This window comes from Mugil cephalus, chromosome 1 (assembly GCF_022458985.1).
Source record: "Mugil cephalus isolate CIBA_MC_2020 chromosome 1, CIBA_Mcephalus_1.1, whole genome shotgun sequence".
Classification (NCBI taxonomy): Eukaryota; Metazoa; Chordata; class Actinopteri; order Mugiliformes; family Mugilidae; genus Mugil; species Mugil cephalus.
The window spans coordinates 25130011-25145661 of NC_061770.1; the positions used below are offsets into that span (position 1 = coordinate 25130011).

The window sequence follows — 15651 nt, forward strand, 5'->3', positions numbered from 1 at the left end:
AAAAGTCTCATGGTTGGATGTGTCATTATACAGGTTGGATGTGTCATCATTGTCACAGTATACAGGGGTGTAGAAATCCAAATTAAATGAGAAAGCAAAGAAGGGTACAGGCCAGAATGCTTTGTTAGTATTCTCATTAGCATGTCTGAAAGTTGCATGGTTGAGTTGCTATCATGTTAAAATGTACCCACAGAAAGTCATTCAACTTTATAGGTGTAGATCTAAGTGAAAGCAGAGTTTGGAGTTGGGATCAGAAGAGTTCAAAAACGCTCAGCAACAAGGTGAATTGTCAGGTCAACGTTCACCAACTTTAGAAGAAACTGATATTAAAATTTTCAGTAAAAACTCCATTTATTGTGGAGATAAATTAGAATTAGGTAACTTCCTGTGACCATATTTTCATTTCTTAAAAGTATAAAACTGTTCCCAAGCTTGAAATAAATCGAGAATACATTATTTTTTCATGTTTTATATTACTGTCCTGCAGTTTCTTGTTACATATAACAAAATGAGTCTACTAATGAACTGATGGTGGATCTGAGACTGACCTGTTATAAGAACTCCTCACACTGTAACTGTAGTCTCCATAATCTCACATTTCAGTGACCATTTTGCAAATAAGATGCATTGTGAAAACATTAGTGCAACTTATACGGCTAGACAATAGACGTTGATCATTGTCAGGTACATACTGTAAGTTCAGAAACCTTCCCCTGCTTGAACAAACAAGGACTGACCTCCAAACTTCACTGAGTCTTCACAGACTACTCAAAAAAACTCCATCTGACAGTTGAATAATCTGCTGCCTTATCCACATGGGCAGCTCACAGGCATGAAAGCAAACATTTTATCGCCAATGGAGCATCTACCATCTCCCATGAGAACCGTCAACCTGATTCAAGCTGATAGCTCTGAGCTGTTTGGGGGGGGGGGGGATTTCCAACATCAACATCCAAGTTGGTGTGAAGTACAGTGATCAAAACTCATCCAAATCAAGGGCCGAATAGAGCTGGAGCTGGAGCTGGAGCTGGAGCTGGTGACTGTTTTTGTCGCTGCCCCGTACACCAACAGGAGAAGTAAATAACATGGAACATCTTAAATTATGGAATGTGACTTTTAGGTGCGGTACAGGGTTCCCCCAATATAATGGAAGGGAAAACACTGGCAAAAGTGTATATGACCCCAGAAACTTTCCGAATCTAGCTGTTTTAATAATAAAAGTGTAAAAACAATTGCAACGACTATGCTGATTAGACGAGAGACCTCCACCTTTGATCAGTCACAAGACGTATTCGTCGACCTGCGCATGTCACACATCTGTAAAATGGCCATTCAGATTAAAAGTAGTGGTTCATGTAAACACCAGGTCAGAATACATCACCTCACATGTGAACAGTTGACCTGAAACCTTCAGTTGAAATGAGAAAAAAGAAGTTTCCATGTAAACCATGTAAAATGCAATGTTCTGCTGGGAAACTTTTGGATCTCGTACTCATTCATGTGGAGGTAACGCTTTAGGAACAACTTAAAAACACATGAAGGACATTGGTTTTGGAGGCACAGACTTTTTGTCTCTGCACCATCTCTATATTTTAAGTAGATGTACTGAAATGAACATAACATGACAATAACTTAGTTATTCTCTTGTTTTATTTTGTTGCATGCCCTTAGAGCCATCTAGAAGCATTGTTTTTATTTTCATTCGCCTGCTTTAATGGAATATTAATGGAATATTAATGGCTGCTCCAGGTGAGCATTATTACCAGAAGGCAGACGCTATGAATTATAAAATCATTAGTCCCATTTGTTGGAAGCCGCAACTCCTTCACACTTCCCCAGCAGCCGCATCACGTTTCCAGACCCACGTTACACCCACACGTCTAAATCCGAGATGAGCGTACTATGGTGTCTCTGCTGCTCTATTAATATTGCAGTAGGCTTGTCACATTGTACGGCAAAAAATCAGTCCATCTTAATTAGCAGAGATTTACCGTCAGGGAATAAAAATTGAAGTAAAAATGATTTGCATGCAAGTTAAACACTGATTGAACAGTGTGAACTTTGGCGTCGAGAACCCAAACGTGATGAAAGATGAAAGCTGGAGATGGATGAGATCGGAAAGAGATGCGATTTACCATCAGAGGAGCAAAGAGAGAGTCTGAACCGAGCTGTAGATGAAACGATCCTGGGCTGCTCAGACTCGGCTGGAGCAGTGAATGCTGTGGAGGTGGGTTCGATTCCACAGATCACAGCTACAAACATGAGCGGTAAATTTGGTGCTTCGGCGACTGATTTTGAAATGAGTGAAGTACCTGCGCTGCTCCGGGGTTGTTGTCTCATCATTAAAAGTGTGGCTTTGTTCAAGCGTTTGCTCTTATTGCATTTCCTCAGGGCAGCTCCTGCTAGATGGTGATTTGTCTTTAAACATGGGAAGCTGTTGCATGCTTCATGTCACTTTATTTATTTTTCTCCAGTAACACAGTTGACATGGAATGATTAAGTGCTACATAAAAGGTTGCACCGAGCTGCAGAAGCTACTGAGACTAGTCTGAGGCCGTAATCACCACCATTCATGTGGAACCTGTGGAAATGGTGGAGAAATGCAAGTACCTGGGAACAGTATTCAACAACCAACAGAAAAAACATCCTCATAACATCCTACTGCTCCTTCATAGAAAGCATCTTCTCCTTCACATGCTGGTTCCATTCCATCTCACTTCAAGATAGAAAGAAATCATTGATCCCTCTCCACACTCTGTGGGACCCATTACACCCAATTCCCTCTGGACGTTGTCTCGCTGGTGGAGGACTCAGAGGAGGAGGGCGACCTTCGTCCCCCAGAGCTGTCCTCCTCCTGTCCTCACAGCCATTACTGACCACCCACGCCTCCCATCTACCCAACCTCAAACCTTCCTCTCTCAGGAATCTGGAGCCAGAGGAGGTCTGGACTCAAGCTTTAACGTATTCATGTTTTTATACTTGTCTTTGACTTCTCAGTGTGCTTTTTAATTGCCCCTCGGGGATAAATAAAGTTAATTGAATTGAACTGAATTGAATATTTTGGATGTGGTACCTGTTCGTTACCTGGGGACATCATTTGATTCAGAGATTACACCCATACATTTGTATTTTGTGTGGTGCTCTGCAACTTTCCACCTCCTCCACAACTACAAAACACACATTTATGTGTTAGGCACTTACTTTGTTTAATGTTTTGAAATGTACTATCGCACTCCATTTTTAAAACTCGTCTTAAAACCCATTTATATTCCTCAGGGTTCACTCCAGTATGAGAATCTTCCCTTGTTTGGTGCTTTTAGTGCTTTATATTATTGTTTTTATTGTTTTATTGCTTTTTAATTGTTTGTTTTATGTCTAATTCTCTTATTTTACCCATGTACAGCACTTTGTCTCGGCTGCAGCTGTTTCTTCTTAAAGTGCTTTATAAATAGAGTTTAGTTGAGTAAAGTTATTATTTATATTAACTACCTTCGTAAAAATGGTGGAATTCAGTGGTAGTGTCCCACACCACAACACTTTTTGACAGCTTTAGTTATTTTGCAGATTCCTTTGCATAAAATCTAAATATGCTGCCGTGAATACCAATTTATTTATTTTTCCTCCTGTGAATGGATCTGCTGCGCAGCGACAGACTTGACTTTGTGCCCAAACATCCGTCCTTCCGTACTTTAACTAATAACACTGAGCCTTCATAACTCTTAAGTAAATGGAATTTAAAATCACAGAGATGCTAATCTGTGCTGGATTAGTGCTGTTTGGTTGGTTTATTTAATGGCCGATACGCACGGGGTTTAAGATCACAGGGCGGCCTCTGCAATTATTGCAGATTACTAGACGTCTCCAGATAAAACTAGACCCGTGCAAACAGAGGTTTTGTTTTATTTAATCTGCAAACTGCTTGAAAGTAAATTAATTGCTCTTTGAAACTTCACAAATGTGACGATTAGACGCCTCTTTCGAGAAGCTGTGTAATTACTCTTCAAAGTGCTATCACGCTCTTGAGGGAATGTGAGTGGTTTATTTATTTGAGCCATCGAGCCAAAGGAAAGGCTCCGAAAGACGGTAAACAAGCAGACTGCATATATGCTGCGTAGAACATCTCTAGTCAAAATGCACCATTATCACGCGGAGTGATAGTAGTCGGAACAGTAGGCTCCTTCTTTGTAAAGGAAGAGATGAATTAGGTGACTCTGTAACACGCTGTGATACGTGAATGAAATCAGGAGGAGATGTAACTGCCTCAGTGGTCGGGGAGATTATGAACATGTGTTTGTACGTTGAAGGTGTGTGGAGTAGTGGTTGGAGTTCGCCTCCTGCCCTTTCCAATTTGCTCTCCGGGCACGGCCTACGTGAGGCTGCAGCTCACTGCTCCAACTGTACACACTACTGTGAGAACAAATGGACGGGTCAGAATGCAGTGATGGAATTTCCCCATGAGGCATCAATAAGGGAATAATTCATTTTGTTTTTTTCGAAATGCGGGCGAATGCCTGAGAGCGGGCGGCGGCCTGGACATCTCTCAGGAAATAGGAAATAAGATAATCCGAGATAACATCAGGCAATCCTTTTTATTTACACCACAGTGGGATTATTTGTTTGTGATAAGATGAGACTTAATGTGGGAACATCTGCTAGGTCTCTATGAGGAGTTACTGTTAACTGAAACCAGCTGGTAGCAACACTAATGCATCATATTGTAATGTAGAGCCGGGCTCTTGAAGAGCGTATCCATAGTAACGCCAGGGGTGCTTTTTTTGGAAAAAGGGGCGTGGCCAACAGCTGCTGACTTGCAGCTACAGATGCTGTAACAACCTGTTTAGGATAACACCAGTTATCCCAAACATATACGCAGGTATACAGGCACGGTGGAATGAACAGATTAATGTTGATGAATCCACTCAACAAACATGGTGTGATGGACAAAGACACTGGTGTCTGTCCAAAAAGGACATTTCTGAGCATCTGCAGTTCGATCAGCATCATGTGGACAAACCAGAAGACTATTGGGACAATGTTTGTGTCCCAGCTGTCATTGGGCGAGAGGCTAGGTCCACCTCGGACAGGTCTCCAGTCCAACACAGAGAGACAGACAACGATTTACACTCGCACCTACGTCCAATTTAGAATCAACAATGAACCCAACGTCTTTGGACAGTGTGAGGAAACACCTGGAGCACCCCTGAATTGTATCAGTGAATTCTGCCAGGACAATGTTTAGTGGACAGATGAGACCAGAGTAGAATAGTTTGGTTTAAATGTTTGGAGATGAACCAACACTGCATAACAGCATCAGAACCTCATCCCTCCATGACACATGGGGGCGCTAATGTTCTGGTTTGGGCCTGTTCTGCTGCATCTGGTTCCAGGTCTTTCTCATCATGGTTAGCAGCGAATCCATTACAGTTTTTCCAAAAAATAAAAGCGGTATTTCTGAAAAGTACAATTTCTCTTTGTACGTGTTTCCATTGAAAGGTGTTTTGCGAATGAGCTGTAGCTCTCGTAAAGTCTTGTGTCATGATATCCCATAATGCTGTTAAAACCTTGTCACACTAGACTTTGAATGAAGTGGTCACATGACCCCCTGCGTCATCTCCAGTGACGGGGAAATACGTCTGAAAAACCGTCGCATGCTAGCACAAAAATGTTTTAGCTTTAGATATTTGACAGTTTTTTCAAAATGTAGGCGTTTTTTTATTACCACTTTTTATTGGAAGTGGTTCTAGAAAATAAAGGCTGAAGAAGAACAGGATGAATGTTTAGGAATGGCCAAGTCTAAAGTCTTGTCCAGTAGAAATGTTGTGGCATCAGTTCATGCCAGAGGAAACCACCAACATCTCAGAACTGAAGTTATTCTGTTCTGAGGAATGGGATGAAGGCTGATCAGCAGATACCGGAAACATTGATTCATTGATGATTCGTTTTCTTGTTTCATGTGTTTGATTGGGTTCCCTTTGTCTACTTTCAGGACTTGTGAGAATGAGACATCTAGATTTCAGGAGACTTCACCATTGACTCCCATTGATATTCTCTCTCTGTCAACCACTTCCCATCCAGTCACTTTCCTTACACTTCACTCTCAATTAGCCACATTAGCTCGCTGTTTCTCCTCCTAACGATTCCGAGCTGGATATTTAGAGCTGACTCTGAAGCCGGGGTTTTCTTTTCTCCTTTTCAACTTTAATCACTCATCAGCACTTAGGAGGCAGTGGGACCTCAGAAGTCAGCCGGACTGCCTCATTAGAGCCATTAACATTTTTTCATCTGTGATTATCCCTCAGAATAACAACAGCACCACCATCTGTGTGTGCATGTATGTATGAGTGAGTGAGAGGGAATGGATGTAAACCATACAGCCAGATGACCACTGAGCACCACCTTTCCTCTCTTCTCTCCTCCATCAGTAGTCACTGCTCGCTCCCAGATTCTTGTGGCGACACGGGGCATTAAAAGAGATTTATTTGCACACAAAAAAACTCTGCTTTTCCAAAATCTTTAACAAAGTCTCCACTTATAAAAATGTAATTCCATCGAGTGCTTTTGAATTGCTGTTGCTGGTTTGTTTTTTCCCTTTGCCAAAGAAAACAAATCAAGAGCTGGGGACTGTTGCTTCACATGTGTGCTAAATTAAATTAGCGGAAGAGGGCTCAGTGTTGTCGTGATTGACAGAAAAAAGTGTTTTCAAAAGCACCTTCCTCTGTTTGTTTGGCTTCACACTTTTCATCTTCTAAGGCTCCTACATATTTTTATGAATTTTCTGCTCATCAACACACTTTTGTTTTATTGCTCTTGAGTAATAACCTGTAGTCTGTGCACAGACAAGATTGTGTTTTGTTTCTTTTGCTCATTCAAACGGAGAAAAACAGACTGAGAGTAATGGCATGCTCTGTGATGTTTGGTTTTATATGCGGAACACTGAAGGGTATGTGAACAGCACAAATGGAAACTAGATGTTGTAGACGAGTTTTGCTCTGGATCATTTTTTAAACAGCTTCTTGGAGCCGTCACTTGGAATTAGTGATGTGTGGATCGATGCTGAAATATCGATACCAGGTCTTTATGCTCTAAAATCGATACTTTTGATACTTCAGTCATTGGAGGTGATGTAGGAACACGGTGAAAAGGAACTAAACTACTGAGTTGTAGCAACACAACAAACCTCGTGAAACACAAACTCAGGTTAAACCACAACACAGAATACGAGACATTTATGATGAGGACAGAAGAGGAGAGAACAGGGTCACAATTAAGATGGAAGTTTTCATTTTATAACAGTTATCAATAATTAATTTTACTGGTCTTATTATTTTACTTATTTTTTAGTGTTTGAAACAGCATTTTCACATATTTTGTGTGACTGTGTCTCTGGTTTTTCTGTTGTTGTATCAGCTCGACTATACAGTAAATGAGACAACTACCTCAATATACTTCAGAGTTTATAATAAATAAATAAATGACTCTGATGTCTTGTATTCTTTATGAAGCTATGATTTGAAATACACTCCGTTTTTTTTTTGTTTTTTTTTTTAGGTTTACCAGACACATTAGGGTGAATTAACACAAAGTATCAGATCAGAAAGGAAACCGATGGTCCATCGCTAGTAGGAATAACGCTCTGATCATAGGTGAACAGGTGGAACCTCCTTCCTCCTAATGTGTCAAGTAAATATAGCTGACAGTGATCATCTTCAAATCTGTTCTTATTGGAGAGAATTGCTTGGTTTTAATTACAGAATTCAGATTTTGATTCAGTTTTATTATAGTTTTAAACATGGCCTCCAAATTCACCAGATCCCTGTGGGACCTACACAGTGATCAGAAGGAGGTCACTATGTTTTGCCTGATCAGTGAACGTCTATTATTGCGCTTCGTTCTGTTTGCTTTTAACATTTTCAGTAAACCTGTGTGGAAACGGCAAAAAAAGAGAAAAACTAACTGGAACTACATTTCAATTTGAATCAGCAGCTAATTTATACAATATTGTTACTACACTTGTCGTAGAAACAAATTGTTACTACATTTATCCTTTGAACGGATTGCAGAACAAAGCTGTGACGCGGCCTCATCACCACGTTCTTGCAAACAGTTTCTGGATTTCAGGACATAATCAGACTGAGTGTTGTGTTTATGAACCGTATATACGATAAGAAGGAACCTTGCTGCTGCTGCCAGACGCCTCTGTCAGAAGTTCACTCTTCCAAAGACGCATCGGTTAAACTGCCTGGTCATATAATCCCTGATGTGGTCGTATCGGTCAGAGCAAACAAACCACTCTGGGCAGCCACGGCAATCAGGCTCAGCTCGGTTCATTTGTTCCAGAGCGGAGTGTGATTGCTGTGTTCACACCAGAACAAACTAACCGACCTGAGGGAGAAAACGCTCAAAAAAAATAAATAAATAAATAAAACGGATGAACTCATCAGTGGCACATGCTCCTAGAAGCAGTGGAAGCCTAAAAAGACTTTCAGTGGGTTATTTTCATCACATTTTCCACATGGTTGTTCCACTGGGTACTGGCCTTTGATGGTCTGGTGTCACTGAGATCCTCCTCGTCTGCAACGGCTTTGGAATTAACACTACGAACTGTATTTCCTCAACTACCGACGAACTGATATCTAACTCACTCTGTTTCCTGAATTAGGACCAGGGTTGTTTCAGGAACACGTGTTTTATTTTAAGAAAAGAGCAAAATTAGATTATTTACACGCTTAACAACACCAATAAAATCAATATCAGTATATTTAACTTTGTATATCAGCCAAAGCTCAGATTCCCCAACTCACGTGTTCACCAGACAGCCACACTGAATCAAATATTATATCAATAATAAAATACTATATTCTGCTGAATTTACAAAACACACAGTTTACCAGACTGTGCTTTTGCCAAACTTCTGAATAAAGGCCTTGTAGCTGTGTGTTTGTTTTCTAACTCGAATGTGTCCAAATGTGAGTAAATAAATTATTAGTTTATTGTTTTGCATTATTTACTCGATAAGCTCTGGCTAATATGTGTTTAAATACAATCAAAGTTTTGACAAACCTTCTCATTCACTGGTTTTTCACATTGCAGATTAATACTGAAGGCATAGAAACACTGAAACAGAACTTGATTTATATTTTAGGAAGTTGTGCAAAGCTGTCATCGAAGCAAAACAAGACTATTTTGAGGAATCTCTCAATCACTTTCATGAGGTCAGGGCTGCTTCAAGACATTCTGGACGCCCCAGGAAACAGGGCCCCCCTACACCCCCTCAAGTCCCCAAGAAAACATGAAGCATTCAGAACAACAATTTGATTTTAAGAAAAGAGTAAAATTAGCTTACATTATTTAAATAACAAACACACGTAACAAAACTGTAGTCCTACTGCATTTTTCTTTTAAAACTGCCTTGGTTTGGCCTTTTAAACGCTTTAAACTGGTCCACTGTCTGATTAGCATTAGCTGTTGTTGTGCATTTAACAACAAACTTTTTTGCTGGATGGGACTGGGACAAAGTGGCATGTGACAATAACTTATTTTAATGTAACACACATTCAGCCTGAGGCAAGTAGGGTCCCCATTAGAGAAACTCATTGTCTAGTTTGCCTGACAACAACCAGCTCGAAATAAAGACTTCCAGAAAAATATAAAAAATCTTGTGTGCAATTTAACCTTTTCTCTCTTTAATCTGTTAACAATCTTTTGAAAGGTTGAGCATCTCCATCGTAGTTGTGTTGTTCAGCGCCTTGTCTCGTTCCTCCCTGCGCAGGTAAATGCCTTCCTGTCCTTCGTGGTTCCCATGGTGGCCATATCGGTGCTGAACGGGGTCATAGCCAACCAGCTGCTCCGAATGTTCCGCGAGGCCGAGCAGGAGAACCGCGTCTGCATCATCGGGGGGAACCCCACCATGCTGAATGTCACCATGGAGCCCAACCGCGCTCAGTCCCTTCGCCACGGGGTTCTTGTTCTCCGTAAGTTCCAATAAACACTTTGTGGACGTGGTCTGGGACACACTTGACCTCATTGCTTTGGTAGCGTGAACACACAATAAGTCTTGGATCATGTTAAAGACTGACTACTGGACAGGGGTGATCTTCCATTAGTAGAATTTTTTTAGAATTTTTTTTTGTGTGTGATTCTGTCAGCGAAAAACAGATTGGCCTGCGGTTAATTATTGATGTTCTCTCCATGGAGTTAAGCAAATTTCCGCAGTAGTTACCCATGTCTTCATTTACCTTTATAACTGATTGTGGTTCATACGGAAGCTTCCAGGGGTTTTGTGCACATATAACTAACGTCAATGCATAGATCAATAAATAACGTGTACCTAAAGCCAAAGTGATGACACAAATGCATAAAACACCTGTTCAATGTTCTCAAACAGCAGCAAAGATCCATTAGAGACGGCCAATGACAAAATATTTTACCACATCCCAAATCGTGCCTGAGTTTATTTGCATAGAGAGCGAGAAGCTGAGACTGGACACATTTGTTAATGTCAGCTGTGAACACCACAGGCACTAAAAGCTGAACACTAAACGGGATCCTAGTTACACCTACTTGTCTGTGCATCATTTTCTATTTGACACAGTCCTAGAGCCACAGTGAAGCGGAGGTTACGGCATCTTTAGCTCCAACAATGAGACAAATGAAGCCCCACACACGGACAGGTGGGCAAATACGACAACACAATACAGTCGTGTGGGGAGAATTGTTTTTCCTACGGCCTGTCTCTGGAAGATAAAGACCTCTTTGTTCTTTTCCCCTTTAGCGGGCGTTTCGTGACTCACAATGGGTTTGGATTTCTGTGGCATGAAAGTTTTTGACGGGAGTCATTATTTCCAGCTCCAAAGCTGGATTTAGAAAGAGAAACATCTAATCGCAATCATAAAACATTCAGGCGTAACAGCCGCTAATGGAGAGCGAGAGGTAAAGACAAAACATGTGAGAAAAACACAAGCTGCAATTAGATTAGTTCACTTTTAAATTATGCAGCGGCTAAGGTGCCACAATTAGTTAAAAACAGCAACAACAATGAAGTGGGGATTAGCAGAGGATTAGTTCTTAGCTGATTGCCCACATTCATCTCACCTGCGCTCTTTGTGCGGTTGGATTATTCTTCGACCAGGAGCAGGAGGATGAGAACTAAAAACATCTCAAGCACATTCTTTGGTTTTACTGGATGGAATTTAAACGTTTTGGCCATCATATCACTCTGCTGTCCACCTCCTTCCACAACCCAGACACATGCATCTTAGGTTGATTGGTGATTCTAAATTGGATTTATATTTGTACATATGCTTATTTGTCTCTTTGTGTCCATTTTGGTGACTAAATCTGTCTAATCAACCCCAAGAAATCTTGATGGTTCTAACACAAATCGTAGTAATTTGCCACAAAAAGTCTGGACTCCATAACAGAGGAGGCTCTGACTGGACCAAGCATGACTTAACTGCATAATTTTTTTTATTTGTCCAATACGTTATGTTACATTAGTGTTGAGACGTCTGCAGTCAGGTTGTCTCATGTTAGCATTCATCAGTTAGCATCATTAGCTCACTAATTCAGGCTGTTGTCTATTGGTAAATGGTAAATGGTGTTGCCTTTCTATTGCATTTTTCTATCTATTGGGGCTCGAAACGCTTTACAGTCGCAGAGATTCAGTGTCTTGCTCAAGGACACTTTAGTATATGGCACATTCAAGGGATTGAACCTGTAACCTCTCTACCTACTGAGCCACAGTCGCCTCTATTGTCTCCCACAAGAACCAAATCATCATCACAGTCATGTTCTGCTCCTTCAAGTCAGAATAAATCACCTCTATAAGTTGAATTTAATGCAAACATCAACCAATACTGCACATACATCCATAATTATTAGAATGGATAATTAAAAAATACTTATTTTTATAGTTACATATCCTAAATTAGAAGTGTAACTCGTATGCAATGCTTAGAGTGCCCCTACTACCTGAGCTCTAGATATGTATATCCTGTATAATAACAGGCTGCAACTCAGCACCATCAATAGCACTTAATAGTTTTCCAGAGTGTAATTAGCTAGATATTTCTCTGAAGCCTTCTCCATATATTGCAGCTAAAGGTCTAATAATTTAACTACCAAATAGTTGATGTGCAGCCTCCTTCTCTCTGTTACCACAGTGATTTAGACCATTCCTCTGCAAGCGGATGTCTTTCAGATACATTGCAGTGGTACTTGACATGTCATGGCAGAACGAGCTTCATCTTTAGTGAAGTATTTTAAATACAGTTGATGAACCGGTTGCTAGTTTGCTGTAACGACCCACTGGACTCCTCACTTGTCCATGTTCAGAATTCAAAAGGTGTGGAAGCAGGAATCTGTCTGCACATCACATTTTAAAATATGTAAGCCAGTGAATTTGAATAAAACATTCTATTTATGCATTAAATTTTTGCCTCTTAATTGGACTTCTCTAAAGATTCAGCCCAAATTCATACATTTTAATCACAAATGTCAGTCAGCGCAGTGGAGTTGGATCCTGTTGGTCAATGGCACAAAATGAAGTGGTCAGAATTCACATAGTGACATAAAATAAATTGTGCAGATTGGTTTGACTCCCATGAACGACAGATTGCGCCCTCAAAAGTGTGCCTGGCAGTGAGTCTTAAAGCTGCGCCAGAGAAGAGCCTCAGAAGCTGCATGAAACCAACGTCGCCCAGAAGGAGACGGAGATAACGCTCGGTAGCAACACACATTCACCAGCGGATGCATGCCTCAGAAGATAGCCCACACTTTTCTGTATTAATTAAGTTGTTCCATCAAACTGTCAGCAATCTGCACTTCACTCACTCCAACTGAGCAAATGTTTCAAAGCCACCAAAATTCATCAGTGTTATCTAGTCAGTGATGTAGTGGTGAGTCAAACGGGAAGGAACTGCGAGCTGCAGCTGATTATTATCTTGAACCCAAGGAAGCAAAAGCTCACTTAAATATGCTGATTTATTTCATTAAAAACATAATTTATTTATTTACCCCAAAAGCAACATGCACACACTTCTCTTTTGTTAAATAATTACTCATGATTCCAACTGCGACAAGCCTGAGATGCACTTGTCATCCTCTCATGTGTGGCACCAGTTGGCTGCCCAACCCAAAAAGGACAGATACAGGTTCATGTTATGTTCTGTTACGCTACGATGGTGTGGTAGGACACAAAAGGGAGGTGGGAACAAAAAAAAACTAAAAATAAAATCATAAACAAAAGGCGCAAATCCAAAAATAAAATTAAAAAAAAAAAATCCAGGCAAGAACTCAGGGGGTAAATACAAAGGGGTGACTTCACAGACAACTTAATAAAGAGCAAAGGGAAAGGCAGGTCTATATATATACATATATATAGATATATATAGATATATGATGAGACACAGATGAAACTAATGGAGGAAAACGCAAGGAGAAACCAATCATAATCAGAGGGGCGAGCAGTAAAGCAGGACAGGAAACACCAAGGAAGAAGCTCACATAAATAATCACCAACAAACACAATAAATAAATAAATCCATACCATGACATGCTCAGTTTTATAACTGGTCATAACTTTGCAGGAGAAACTCAATTTCAGGAAAATCAAATTGGAAATGGAGCATCGGCTGCAAGCACTGGCATTTATTGGCACTTATGTGGTTCATGAACCAGTGTTCTGTATATGAATAATATTTTCAGAGTGATCAAGTATCTAGGTCGTGTGTAGAAAACAACATCTTTGTTCTGTGTGTTTGATGAGAAGATGAACTGCTGCTGCCACTAGACTACCTTAAGTAGTATGTTATATGGGGTTTTCACGGCGTGTCATCAGTCCGGGAAGTCGCCGCGTTGGAGGCGCTCGGCAAAAGTGCCAAAAGTTATCAGAGGAAAGGAGGTGCTGGTGAATCTACGAGTCAAAAGTCTGGACAACATCCAAATTAGTTCGGCCCATTTCTTCTCTGGTAGTTGAAATGTTGATAACATGTTCTATTGTAGTGATAATATAATTCATATCGAACTTCCACATGTGGCATTATTGACTTGTCTCTTCAGGTGATCTTTAGGTGAAATCTGTTGGAATGACAGGTCAACAGTCTGGCTCATCCTTTTGATAAAGGCCAGACTTTTTCCTGGAATACAATGAAAACTACAGCACTACATTTTAAGAACAGTGTTGCTACTGTAGCAGCTATTAAATGTGATTAGAATCAGATATAAGTAAATAATGCCACAAGTTTTAGCTTGATATGAATTATTTTATCATCATTAAATAAAATTAGCTAAGAGCCGCTGCTATCAACATTTCAATTACCCGACAAGAAATTGGCCAAACACATTCAGATGTTGTCCAGACTTTTGCCTCATAGATCCTGGTTTAGCTTCACGAACCACAATCACCTCTGTTAGTCTTATTTTATATTATTTTGGCTGTCTATAGAATTTCAAATGTTTTTCACGGTCTGCCCGGTGGGTCAGGCCAAAAGCACGACAATAATTCACCATTTTCCACGATTCAGTCCGTGCACTTTGTTTGCCTTGCTGAATGCCTCCAAGATGGCGACTTGGAGGCATTTAGTAATTTTGTATAAATGAGCAGCAATGAAAATAAATGTGCTGTCTTTACGCAGATCTTTTTTTCCATTAGCTGTTCAAATTAAAATGTGATGTTTCCAGTGATGCCAATAAATGGTCCCTGTTACGACCACATATCACAGATTAAGCTTCTGTCGTAACTGGATTTAGCATAACACCGTAGCCAGATGGGTCCCATCTAATGTTCCCTCCTCTGAAGCACTGGCTGCTGAGTCCTATCTGGACACACTCGGTGTGCAGTGACACACTCTAGTGTCTGTCCAGTGGTGGTTTGATAGCGTCATGCAGTTTAAATATGGCAACAGACTTTGAAAGAGATTCCTCATCCTGACGGCGAGCGCTGTATTTAGCGCAGCACTCGCTAATCTGGACTCTAATGTGTCCCAGGTTCTCCACTCATCAGTTATGGAACATAAACCAGAACGGGGCAAAGATTAGTGTCCCCTTTCCCTCCCCCCTATCGACCACTCCTTCATCTCTCTCCTCCTTTGACTTAATCACATCTGCTCTTTCTACAAGCGTGTCCCTGTGTATGTCATAGTTTGAACAGGTCCCAATTCCAAATCCACTTTGTCACACTTTGTCACACACACCTCCCTCTCTCTTTGTCCATCTCAACATAAGCTTATTAATCACAACTACGCCGCTGATCCAGTAAACAATAACTTCTCCACGGGGAGCCTCGCTTTTCCCAGAAATAGCTGCAGACCACACACTTGGAAGCATTCTTTACATTTACAGCAGCTGTGAGAAGTCTCTTCTGCCTGGTTCTCAGACGACATGTGAACGCACAGATACGATGCATTGTTATTAAAACTCTGCCCTTTTTAAACTACTTCTTTATTTTATTGTTTCTTGTTGAGTGCAGGTATGTCCAAAATGTCAGGACATTAGTGTAATTTAGAGCACAGCAGACAGAAATGTGCGCCAGCCCTCTTTAATGGACTGCAGCGTTGTGGAGCATAAAGCCAAACGAATTAACAGCACATTTGGCATTTGGTTGTTTACGGGTTTTTAAAGGCCTTGTGATTGATTTTTTTTCCCCCTCAGGCA

General features: G+C 40.6%; 1 protein-coding gene across 1 annotated transcript in view; it reads left to right on the plus strand.

Annotated features, from left to right (window-relative positions):
- The window catches only part of ntsr1 (neurotensin receptor 1 (high affinity)), a 46907-nt gene that overhangs the window by 15412 nt on the left and 15844 nt on the right, over nt 1-15651 (plus strand). Inside the window, exon 2 of the mRNA XM_047577597.1 lies at nt 9770-9971. Within this exon, the coding sequence (XP_047433553.1) occupies nt 9770-9971 (202 nt within the window). The remainder of the gene's footprint in view (nt 1-9769; nt 9972-15651) is intronic.